The sequence below is a fragment of the Cricetulus griseus genome, chromosome 2 (assembly GCF_003668045.3).
Source record: "Cricetulus griseus strain 17A/GY chromosome 2, alternate assembly CriGri-PICRH-1.0, whole genome shotgun sequence".
Lineage (NCBI taxonomy): Eukaryota > Metazoa > Chordata > Mammalia > Rodentia > Cricetidae > Cricetulus > Cricetulus griseus.
The window spans coordinates 454,631,271-454,643,417 of record NC_048595.1 but is presented as its reverse complement, the minus strand read 5'-3'; the positions used below and the strand labels follow the sequence as shown (position 1 = coordinate 454,643,417).

At 46.5% G+C, this 12,147-nt stretch overlaps 1 protein-coding gene across 3 annotated transcripts in view; it reads left to right on the top strand.

Moving 5' to 3' along the window:
• Positions 1-12,147, top strand: part of Rab31 (RAB31, member RAS oncogene family) — a 117,855-nt gene that overhangs the window by 94,048 nt on the left and 11,660 nt on the right. The window contains exons 6-8 of one of the 3 annotated variants that reach the window (XM_027397763.2): positions 8,340-8,449; positions 9,086-9,115; positions 9,214-9,395. In XM_027397763.2, the coding sequence (XP_027253564.1) occupies positions 8,340-8,449; positions 9,086-9,115; positions 9,214-9,248 (175 nt within the window). In that variant the 3' untranslated portion in view covers positions 9,249-9,395. Of the gene's footprint in view, positions 1-8,339; positions 8,450-9,085; positions 9,116-9,213; positions 9,396-12,147 lie in introns of those variants that run through there. The other 2 variants (XM_027397765.2, XM_027397761.2) reach the window with 2 other exon arrangements.

Genomic DNA, 12,147 nt, shown 5'->3' with positions numbered 1-12,147 from the left:
ACACTCTCACACTGCCTGTTAGTGAACATTTCCATCCTGTCCATCCGTGTAAAGAACAAATAATGTGCTGTCCATTCTCAGGTTGGTTTTTTTTTTTTTTTCACTGTTAGAAGAATTAGGAAAACCAAGGTTGTTTCCTGATAACTATTAGAATAGGCAAGCTATTCTTATACCTACACACAGTAATAACCAGTGAGAAAATAAGAGTAGAAACAGTACTCTTTGTTGTGATAGCAACATACAGTTAAAATACCTAGTATCATCTTTTTGCGTATATGTTCAATTCCCAGCACCCACCATGGTGGCTCACAACTGACTACAATTTCAGTCCTGGGATTCAGTACCCTTTTCTGGCTTCCACAGGCACTGCATGCATGTGATACACACACACACACACACACACACACACACACACACACACACACTTTAAAAAAGAGAGAAAACAGAGAATTAAAGAAAATCTTGGGCCAGGTGGTGATGGCCCACCCCTTTAATTCCAGCACCCAGGAGCCAGAGGCCAGCCTGGTCTCAGAGGAAGTTCTAGGCCAGCCAGGGCTACTAACAGAGAAACCCAGTCTCTAAAAACAAAACAAACAAGCAAACAACCCTCCAAACCCAACTAACCAACCAAAAACAAAACAAAAATGTTGGAAATAAAGTGAGCCATAGAAGCATGATATGAAACCCAGAGGGCAGCAAGGAAAGGGATTAGTAGAACTGACTGGGCTGCTCTTGCAGAGGACTTGGGTTCAGTCCTCAGCATCCACATGACAGCTTACAGCCTCCTGTTACAGGGGGACCTGACACCTTCTTGCCTCTACAGGCACTGAACTCATGTAGTGTGCATAATATACTCAGGTACACACACACACATACACATACGTAAATAATTTGTTTAAAAAGATTGAACATGCAAAAATTAGTCAGGAAAAAATATGGAAAATATTTGACAGAAGGCTAAGTTCCCTAATATGTCAAGAGCACTTACCAATCCATAAGAGAAAAAAGGCACAGTCAGTATCACTCTAGGAAGGGGAAATGTGTAAGAACATCACAGAAAAATGTCTGTGGCTTATAGAAAGTTACTTGCCATCCATGAATAAAAAAATGCTCAGAAATTTTTAGACATAGAACAAAGGATCACTAGTCTACAGTCCACACTGCCAGAGGAGCTAGGAAACAAGGAGGACTCCAAGAGAAGATTGCATAGTCCCTCAATGAAGGGGATGGGGACAAGAACCCCTGACCAAAGTGTGAGCCCAGGGTCAGGGAGAGGAAGGAGAGCCTTCATCCAGTAGCTGTTTGAAGCAGAAACAGACACCCACAGCTAAGGACTGAACCACACTACTGGAATCGAGTTGTGGGGAGGGAGGAGGGATGAGCAAAGGAGTCAAGACAGGGCTAGAGAGACCTGCAGAAACAGTGGACCTGACCTAGCGAGAGCATGGAGACCCTAGTCAAAAAGCTGGGGAAACAGCATTGGACCAAACCAAGCCCTCTGAATGTGGGTGCCAGCTAGGAGGCCAGGGCAGTCTATGGGACCTCTAACAGTGGAACCAGTGTTTATCCCTAGAGCACAATGGACTTTGGGAGCCCATTCCCTATGGAGGGATACTATTGCAGCCCAGATACAGCAAGGAGGGCCTAGGCCCTCCCCCAAATGATATGACAGACTTTGAAGGTCCCTGGTGGGAGGCCTCACTATCCCTGGGGAGGAGTTGGGGAGTAGGTTGGGGGGAGGGTTGGTGGGGAACATGGGAGGATAGGAGGGTGAGGGAATGGGGAGATGGATATGTAAATATGAGTAGTAATTAAAGAATAAAAAAATGAAAAAAAATTGCTCAGAATTAATGTAAGGTTTCCTAAATTCAAGAAAACCATACAAAATATGACCGTTTTATTCTTGGGTGCCATTTACTGAAATGACTATTCTTAGTGGAAGGCTAACACGATGTGTGTCCCCTACTTGTCTGTGGAATATTGGTCAGGACTAAGAGCTTCTTGTTGTTCAGATTCTATCCTCTGAAAATTCTGTAGGTATTTGGCACTGTGTTGTCATTGTCGCTGAGACGGCTTTGTGCATATTTATTCAAGAGACACTGATTTAACAATGTGAGAATTTTATGGCACCAGGGTGCTACACACAACTCTGTAAAGTCTGGTGGAATGAATGAGTGTTGGACTAAGGTGTCAGGGAAGAGGACACAGGGAAGTGGACAGTTACCCTTGTTCTGTGAGCAGTGCTTGACCAGAGCCTGGTCACCTGTTCACCTGGCTACTTGAGCTAGGCTGCCAGCAAGCACTTTGGCCTAAAACCTGTGGTTGGAACACCGCCCTTCATGGAGGAAGGGTCCTGGGAACTAACTCTCCCCCAGACACCTCAGGGGGATAACACATTGTTCTGGCTGAGACCCACTGAACTGATCCCTCCTCACAGGTGGGGCTTCTGGGCTCCCTGGTGTTGGGGGAAGAGACCCATGGTTACTTGGATAGTCCTGAAATGACAACAGCTGCCATGTTGCCTGGTAACAGCCTTGCACAACAAAACAAAGACCCCCGATTGGGCCGCACAGGCATGTTGAAATTCTAGAGGGTAGGAACGCAGTGTTCCTGATCTCCCCTGCTGAGAAGTCTCCCAGTACAAGTGACCAAGTCAGGGCTTTCTGCCTGAGTTCAAGGGACACAGAACTGGCTGCCATCCAGAGTTTGATAAAACCCAGGCTGATAAGTCCAGAGCTGGGCCCATGAGGAGTCTCCTTTTGGTGTTACCTTTACCACAGAAACCTCTTCCCACTGGGCCTCAGCACTGACCACACTTCCTGTTAGGTTCACTGGCCCTTCCTGACTCCCCCCTCTTGAGCACGTTTGTTGTCTAGCATTACAAGGTATTCATAGACCACCTCTGGGGTATCAGCTATAGCAAGGGTACATGAGCTGGAACAAAACCATGGTTCTGGCTGACCTTTGACCCACTACAGCCAAAATCACCCGAAAATTTCTTAAAATGCAAAGTGACTTCGTTTTCCTTTAAAATAATCATTTATATCTCTGATTTTTTGTTTCCTAGGAATTTTTGTGTATTTGTTTTGGGTCTTTTGTTGTTGTTTGTTTGAGACTGGGACTGGCTTAGCTGAGGCTGGACCCTTCCACTCAAATTCAAACTTTCTGCTTTTAAATCTTTTTCTCAGGCATGACGGTACACACTGGTAATGTCCAGTTGGGGTGTCAGGCAGAAAGACTGACACTAATTAGAAGCCAGCCTTGTCTGGCCTACATATTCACTTCCAGGCTAGCCTGGGCTCCATGCCTGCAGCCTATCTTAAAAACTAAAGGGGGAAATGAGTGTCACTAGTTTTTCTAGTTTAAGCATTTCAGGTTCCCGTCTAAAGAACTCCAGTGAGAAGATACTGTGAATGCAGCCTCTTCTCCAGGTCTGGTCACTCAGGCACAAGAAAGGATCATGCCAGAACCTTTGCCGGCCGAAATGGGGGAGATCCTGACACACCCTTACCCACTGTTGGGGAAGAAGTGAGAGCTGAGTGGAGGAGGGCCCCGAGTTCTCTCCAGCTCAGGGGCCCACTGTGCCGGGCAGTGGGTGACACACGCTTCTGGTGTATTCTGATGACAGGTGAAGAGAGAGTCCGTCCTGCAGTTCAGGTCTGATAGCGAGGCAGTTACCAGTAAAGAGGCAAGGAGCAGGGAATGTCAGAAGTCACCTGGTCCAGATGTGCCACACTGGAGCCACAGCCTCCACAGCTGTGTCTTTTCTCCTTCTCTAGCCCTGCCTGTTTCCCATGGGTCCATGAAGCATGGATCCTGGTCCTCATTCTGAATTCCAGCCTCTATCCTGAGAATTCAGTCACTGCCTGGCTCACCCCAGCTGTTTTGAAAGGTGTAAACTTAGTCTCACAAGAACTCTGGGGGAACGCTGACATTGAAAGGACGTGCAGACTATGGTTGACCTGGATGAAGGAGGGGGTCTGGGACATGCAGACTATGGTTGACCTGGATGAAGGAGGGGATCTGGGACGTGCAGACTGTGGTTAGCTTGGATGAGTGGGGAGTCCTGTCAATACTTTCCAGCTGTAACTTCTTGGTGATTCTGCATGTAGCAAGGACTAGAAATTCTAAAGGTCGTTTTGCCATCAAAGCTGACTGCCTCCTTTTTGTATCTTGACCGGGTCTAGGTGGTTTCAATTTAACTATTTCAATGCCTGTCACAATGCCCAACATATAGTAGACATTCAGTGTTTGCTGGAGAGTGATTAAAGCACTGGACATCAGGACTGGATGGTTAGCTCACTCAGTGGTTAAGACCCAGGTTCATATCCCAGGACTCACATGGCAGCTCACGACCATTTATAATTCCAGTTCCAGGGATCCATAGCCCTCTTCCAGAGCTTTGGGCATCGGACATGTGTGAGGTGCACAGACATACATGCAGGCAAAACATCCCCCCCCCACACACACACGCACACACACACAAACACACACACACACTCACACAAACAAATGAACACAAACTGGACATTATAGCCATAATTACCTAAGTCATAATTACAGAAGGCCAATGGCAGCAGCCTTTCAACCTGTGCCATGGTCACCCCTGAAACAGAGCCGGGGAATCCCCATATGTGCACCACTGTACATGACTAAGTATGTTCTCACCTTGCCAAGGGTCTTCTCCCAGGCTATCATCACACCATTCTGACAGCAGCTGGCACCTTGCAATTCCCTTCCGTTCTGACAGAGACCAGAGTGGGTGAAAAGCCCACCCATGGAGAGGCTCAATACCACGTTATGCCCTCATTCAGACTCCAGCTGTGGATCTCTGGTAGCCCAAAATCACCCACAGTTTTGCCTGGCAGACTGCAAATTATAGGGCTCTCACGACCTCCCCCATGGTGCTTGCTAGAACGAACACGGGAAGGCACTTACTTAGAATTATAGTTCAGTTAGGAAGGTTGCAAACTCAGAGCAACCAAATGGAAGAGTCACATAGGTGGTGGTCTGACAATCAGGGAGGAACTTCCGCCGCTCTTTGGCTGTACCACTCTAGCAGTGGCTGTGTGGTCACCAGCATGAGGTTCTCCAGGCCTCCTGTCCAAGAGATTGGTTTTGTTGTTGTTTGTGGCAGACTTCATTATTGAGTCGTGATTGGTTAAATCCACAAGCCCAGGCTGGGGGTGGGGCTGGAAGTGTCTCTAACTTGGTTTCTTGGGTAACCAGCTATCTAAGGGTCCCACACTAGCAAATTCTGTGAGGTCAGCTGGAGGGTCTTGCATGTAAATAAGAGACAATCTTATCACTCCGATACTTGCCAATTTGGGGATCTCTGTGTTGTGAAACTCCAGGCAAGGACCACAAATATACTTGTAATTTTTTATATTACAAGTTAATTTGTGTGTGTGTGTGTGTGTGTGTGCATGCATGTGTGTGTATGCATGTGTGTGTGTGTGTGTGTGTGTGTGTGTGTGTGTGTGTGCATTCACATATCATAATGTGTGCGCAGAGGAATCTGACCCTCCCCTTCTACAGTGTAGGTTCTGGGGAATGAACTCAGGCAATCTCCTTTCCTCAGGTAGCCATCTTGTCAGCCCATGTACTTTTTACAGTAGTGAACACATTACTGGTTCGTCTTTGTTTATACTGGCAGGACTTTCTCTGGCCTTTGAGACTCTACAAATAATCACTTGCATTGCAGAGGGGAAGAAGCAGCTCCCAAAAGTTGTTCTCACCTCCACATGGGTGCCATGCCTTACACACTCACACACCAGACACACAGATAAAATAAAATACGTGCTGGGGGTGTAGCTCAGTGCTGAAGCCCTAACATTTATGAGACCCTGGATTTTGTCCCCAGCAACATGGACCCACACATGCCCACATACACCAGAAAATCTCGTTTTACAGATCTTAATTTGATTTTTTGTTTGTTTGTTTTAATTCTAGGATCAGGCAGCAATCCCCTTCTCAAAAGGTTCAGCCGGTCAGATTATTCTAATCTCAGAAACAGAGGAAAGGAAATGAAATATCAAAGTGAAAGTGGAATATAGTGACAGCTGATTGGCTCCTGTTCCTATCTGTCCTAGTTGGAGGGGCCTCAAACAGTTGTGGTTGGCTGAGACTCTGACACCTCTTATAAAGCTAGGCTACAGGTTGTTTGCAAGGCTGGCTAGTTACAGTGCAGTGTTTATGGACAAACTTAAGCTGTATAGACGTATGAAGACAAGTGTAAAGCATACATAAGCATGGGTTGCACCCCCCATACCATCCTGACTCCTTCGTCTGATAGTTTGAGGTACCTGTGTGTGCCGCCTGTGTTCTGCCCTATGGGGAGGAAACATGCGCATACTCCCTCCTTCTCTTGGACCACTCCCAAATTCTCACCTGTCTTCTACTCGCCTTCATGGCCACATTTAAGAGGGCCTTCTCCAAGAAGATTTCCCTGGTCCCCATGTCTAAGGGGATCGTGTCCACCCTCTGCTCCTGAAGTGCTTCTGTTGTAGTGTTGTGGATTTAAAAGCCCACCGGTGGGCTTTGTCTCCAATCTCACAGGCATGCCTGCCCCAGCTCCCCGAGGAGGGCGGGTATTCGAAAGCCACTCAACAAACATTCACTAAATGAACACACAGGTTTTGGAGCCTAAGAACTGTCCCTTTTTGTCTTTTCACGGTGAAACCAGATCAGTTAATTCCTTTTTAGACTGTTATTGCTAAAGCCTTGGCAAGAAACACCTTTGGACGGTTAAGGGTCAGACGTGCCGTGGTGCATCGTGGTCACATGATTTTCATTGCCAACCATCAAATCATGTCACAGATTTTAAGTTTGTGAAAGGTGACAGTGATGTCTCTTGGTGTCCTCACCCATCGGGCTGCCAGGGTCCACAGGTGCTCGAGCCCCTTAGTGTTTGTGGAGGGGGTACAGAGGCCACTCCCTCTGCCCTGTGCACTTTAAACCATCTCCAGATTGTTTATATTAGCATGACGCAAACGCTGTGTGGATAATTACTTTCCTATCATTGTGATCAAGCACGGTGACCAAAGGCAGCCTGTAAAAGAGAATGTTTACCTGGGCTTGCGGTTCTAGAGGGTTAGAGTCCATGGTGGCACAGGGGTGCAGGAGCAGCTGAGCTCACATCTTGGTCTGCAAGCAGAAAGCCAGAGACCAGACTGAAAATGGCATCTTTTGAAGCCCCGAAACTCACCCCCAGTGACACACCTCCTCCAACAAGGCCACACCTCCTAATCCGTCCCACATTGAGCCACCACCTGGGGACCAAGCATTCAAAGACAGGAGCTTTTAGGTGCCATGCTCATTCGTTTTTGTTTTCACAGTGTAAATAGCTTGTATCAATAGCTTGTAAATAGCAGCATCATTTAGGAAGAGGCTTGGCATTTTTTTTTTTTTATCTGCAATTAGTCGAGTACATGGATGTTGAACCTTCAGATGTGGCAAAACTGTCATATACTAAACATGCCAAGAGCTGTACACTGGTGCACACACAGCATATTACTAATGTTGAGTCATGTGATAGAAAAGAAAGGTTGAAACCAGCCTGCCGTGGTCTATTTTAGTCTGCAACAGAAGACCGCTGCCTGGATAATTTGGGCAAAGTATATATACAGACTTATAAGTCTGGAGCCTGGGAAATTCAGTATCAAGGCATCGGCAAGTTTGGTGATTTTTGATTCCAAGATGGTGTTTGCACCATGTTGTCCTGTGGAAGGAGAGCTCTGGTTTTCACAGGCGGGAGGGCAAAGAGGCAGAAGAGGCGTTGAACTCTCTCTTTCATAAATGTGTTGACCCCAACCCTCTAGCTCAATCCTCTTCTAGGTCTCAACCCTCAATACTTTCATAATGGTAATTAAATTTCAGTGTGAGGAACAGGCATCGAAACTTCTGGAATACCCACCGCCAATACTTTCAAGCATTTTCTTTCCAGCCTAGGAATTCACTTTTGTGAAGAAAGCACTGTTTTATGAATGTGTGTCTTGCCCATGGTTGCCAGAGACCAAGTCCTCCCCTTCTCCCTTCTTTTTGAGACAGGGTCTCTCTCTGTATCCCTGGCTGTCCTGGAACTCACTATGTAGACCAGGCTGGCCTTAAACTCAAAGGCATCTACCCACTGGGATTAAAGGCATGGACTACCATGCCTGGTAAGGACCAGTTTCTAAGGTGCACACATTGTAGGTCTTCAATCCTTGGTGAGGGATTGAGTTGTTATTCTATAGGAAAGCAAAGGTGTCATTTCCACGAGTGCTGTTTGTTTGGTCTCTTGATTATATGTGTTTCACAATCATGCATTCATTCCTCGATGGGTCTGCCCTCTTTTCCAGGGAGGTGCCCCTGAAGGATGCTAAGGAGTATGCTGAGTCCATAGGTGCCATCGTGGTTGAAACAAGTGCGAAGAATGCCATTAACATCGAGGAGCTCTTCCAAGGAATCAGTAAGTGTCACATTTGTATTTTTAGCTTAACTTAGCCTGCATGGTTATACTGTGTGGGGGTCAGAAATGAACCTTTGGATTTATCTGGTGCTGCAAACATCCCCTGAGAAGTCTGATTTAAACTTGCCCTGTGTGCCCTGCAACTGTGAGTTTATTTACACTCACCTCTTTTACATCTTTCTTTTCTTATAAAGAAAACATTCAATTGAGGTGGCTGGCTCACCGTTTCAGAGGTTCATCCATTATCATCATAGCAGGGAGCATGGGGCATGCAGGCAGACTCGGTGCCGGAGTAGAGTCTTACATTTGCAGGCATGGGCAACAGGAAATCGAATCCTCGTTTACATCTTTCATTTACTTTTTTTAAGGAGTATGACGGCTAGCTTTAATTTTCTTTTTTCAAAAGTGTCTTTTTAATTGAAATCAAATTATATCACGTCCCCCTCCCTTCCCCCCCAGGTTCTCCGAGGGAACTCCCTTTTACCCCCCCCCCCCATTCCCCACCATTCTCAAAGTGGTAGCCTCATTTTCTTTGGTTCTAATTGTTCCACACATGTATGTTCCTAACTGTGTGCTTAAACATATAAATACAACCTGCCGAGACCTTTTGGTTGTTGGAGTGCGTATGGTTTCCAGGTCGACCATTCTCCATTGGACGACCGACCGGTAAGTGGGCTCACTCCAGGGGAGGCTAATTCTCCTTCTCCCAGGGGCGCTAGTTGCAGTCCTTGTTCAGGGGTGTTTCCCCCTTTCTGTTGATACAGCCACTGTTCCAGTCTTGTTTATACACCATTTCTAAGAGAAAGTTTGCTTCACGTCAGACGCCCGAGCGTCTTGGATTCTGCGCCTTGGTTTGTTCCTTTTGTTTTGTGAACAAGAAAGACATAATCATTGCAAGAAGAGAGCATATACTCGAATTATATTTGTAATTACACTTAAAATGATCTGTCCTGTGGCGTTTTATTCATTGTTTTGATGGTAGAGTTGAAGTAGACCGCGGTATGGTGGAAATTCATCCAATAAAATCAAATGACTCTATGCAAACAAAGTAAGGGAACTTTTTAGTGATTTATTTTGCCAAATAATTGTTCACAAAAATACCAAACCAAACCAAACCAAACCATATTTCCTTCTCAGGTGCCATGAAGTTGGGAGCTGGGCAGAAGGTTCCTTTGTGGAGACTGTATTGCTTTCTGTTACTCTTGTTCATGACAAGCCACAGCCCCGGGATCAGTTCCCAGTTCTGGGTCACGTTGTGCCTCTCTTTCGTTATGGTGTTTCCCCACGAATGACCATACCCTTAGCTGTTTGCCTTGGATGGCTATGCCGACTCATCTGTCTGCAGCTGTGAAATTTCAAGCACAACAGATTTCACCATCGCAAACTCTGGCCATGACACATGTTCAGGCTTCCACCGGGGAATGCCTGCTGAAGCCCCAGAAGTTCACCAGTGTGTTATCAGACGCTGGGAGGGGGCTCCAGAGTCAGTGAGATGTCGCTCTTGTATGTCCTAAGGACCCTCTGTGGGAGGATCAGAACCCTTACCAGTTATTTGATGCCCTGGCTCTGGGTAGCTTCAAAAGAGATGTGGTCCACTTGCTGGCTTTTCTTCGGCACCTGAGGTCAACTTTTGTTGAATTCAAGGCCAGTACCTGTCAGGATAGAGCAGACCTCCATCCTGCTGGCTCCAGTCCCTTACTTGGGAACCTTTTGTTTGTTTGCGTTGGTCTAAAGGACCCATAGGCAGTGGAGAGCCCTGACCTGGGGTTACTTCCACTGTGTCAAAGTGTGCAAAAGAAGTGTGCAAAAGGGTGATGCTAACCCTTCCCCAACAGCCCTGGGCCCTGTCACATGGCCCTGCTGCCTTTCCTCCCATTCACCTCCGTGAGGGTGCTCTTTGGGCCGTATGATTAATCTCTAGCTTCCTGGAGCTGTGATTCGGTGTTGGGCACTCATGTTCTCACGGCTGAGCTGCTTCTTGATGGGGCTATAGGAGCACATGCTCTCTGTACCTGAGTCACTCTGAGACAGCAAGAAGTTTGATTCGAACTTGCTACACTGGGCCCTTTATTGTCCTTGAGTGAAATGATTCTTTTCCAGTGGTGTTAGGCTTTCCTGGTATGTTCACGCACTGAACATTTTCTTTTTAAAAGTGTTTCAGTGTTTGATATATACATACAGATAGATAGACAGACAGACAGACAGGCAGGCAGATAGGGTTTCACTATGTAGCCCAGGTTGGCCGTGAACTTGTAGCAATGCTCCCCCATTCAACCTCCTAAACACTGGGATTACAATCAGGAGCCAGCACAACCAACGAGCTGCCTACTCAGTGCCTCTGATTAATAGCTCCTTGTGTTTTGTAGGGTCAGCTCCCTACTGTGAGCTCCTTAACGCAAGGCAAGGCAGGGATCAGACAGAAACTCTTGTTTTTATGTGCTTCAAATTCACCTCACCTATGTGGGTACTCTCTGAGCTTGATGAAAGTCGTTATTAAAACTTAAAAAAGTAAAGTCAACTCAAGACCTCAAAGAGAACGAAAGCCTAGATATTGAGTATTAACATCTCAGGAAGATTTCTTTGTGTAACTCAACCACTACCAATCCCTTCCCATGCCAGGGTCTTCTCGGTCCGCAGAGATGTAGGTTTTGAATAATTCCTTGCTCATATTCTAGTGCTCTGCTTCATTTAGAAAAGGAGTCTTTTGCTTTATCGCATGGAATAATTCCAGCCTCAAAGCAATTCCTACACAAGCCCATGTCTCTCTTCCGTGTCAATAAACCGATGTATGTTTCTGGGTATTATACTTTAGTTACAGATGCTTAGCAAGGGAAGGAATTGCATACATGGCAGAGTGGCTAGTCTTGTCTCGACATCCGTCACACGTCTGTCCCTGGCTCTCGGCTCATGTCTATCCCACTTGCATCTGTTGTCTGTAGTTCTGTGTATCAGTGTCCATCCATCTATACTTCTAGCTATCACTAGCCACCTGTCTGTCTGTTTTTCATCCCTTTCCATTATTTCCAGCTCTCCATCTCTGTCTGTCCCTACCCTAGTATATCTGTCTATCCATCCGTCTGTTATCTCTACCCACCTTCTACTTCAGTCTCTCCCTTCTCTGTGAGCTCGGATGCCTTCCGTTTGCCACTCTTTCGGGTGAATTGCTCCAGAATGGGGTTTTGTAGCCAAATTACAGGCTCATTTACAGCAAAATTCCGATGACTCCCGAGTACACTGCAGCAGACATTTCATGTATTTCCTTTTCACGGTTCCTACTTGTATTATGTGTGCTCCTACCCAAGCTTAAAATAGAGACTGCTGACACCTATGCTCTCAAAGCAATGTTGCGGAGACAAGCATGCCCCAGAGAAAAGATGAAATAAAAACCAAGGAACAGCAGTGAGAATAACAGCCCCTTTCAAAGGTGTGCTCACACAAAACCACTTCATACCGGCTGGGATAAAGACACGAATGCATTTCTTTGTATTCCCACGGTGTTCATAAACCGGAAACGAGACGACTGTGCTTTCTGAGCACAAACCAATACCTTTTCTAACTGCAAACTGTGCCATCATAAGGTTCTGTCTTTTGAAGACTACGGCTGCCCTGGGAAGGGCCGCCACCGCTGCTCTGTCCTGGTTGGTCCAGGCCATCTGTCTGTTCCTCTGGTACCGGTTCTTTCAGGCGCCCCTCCTCTA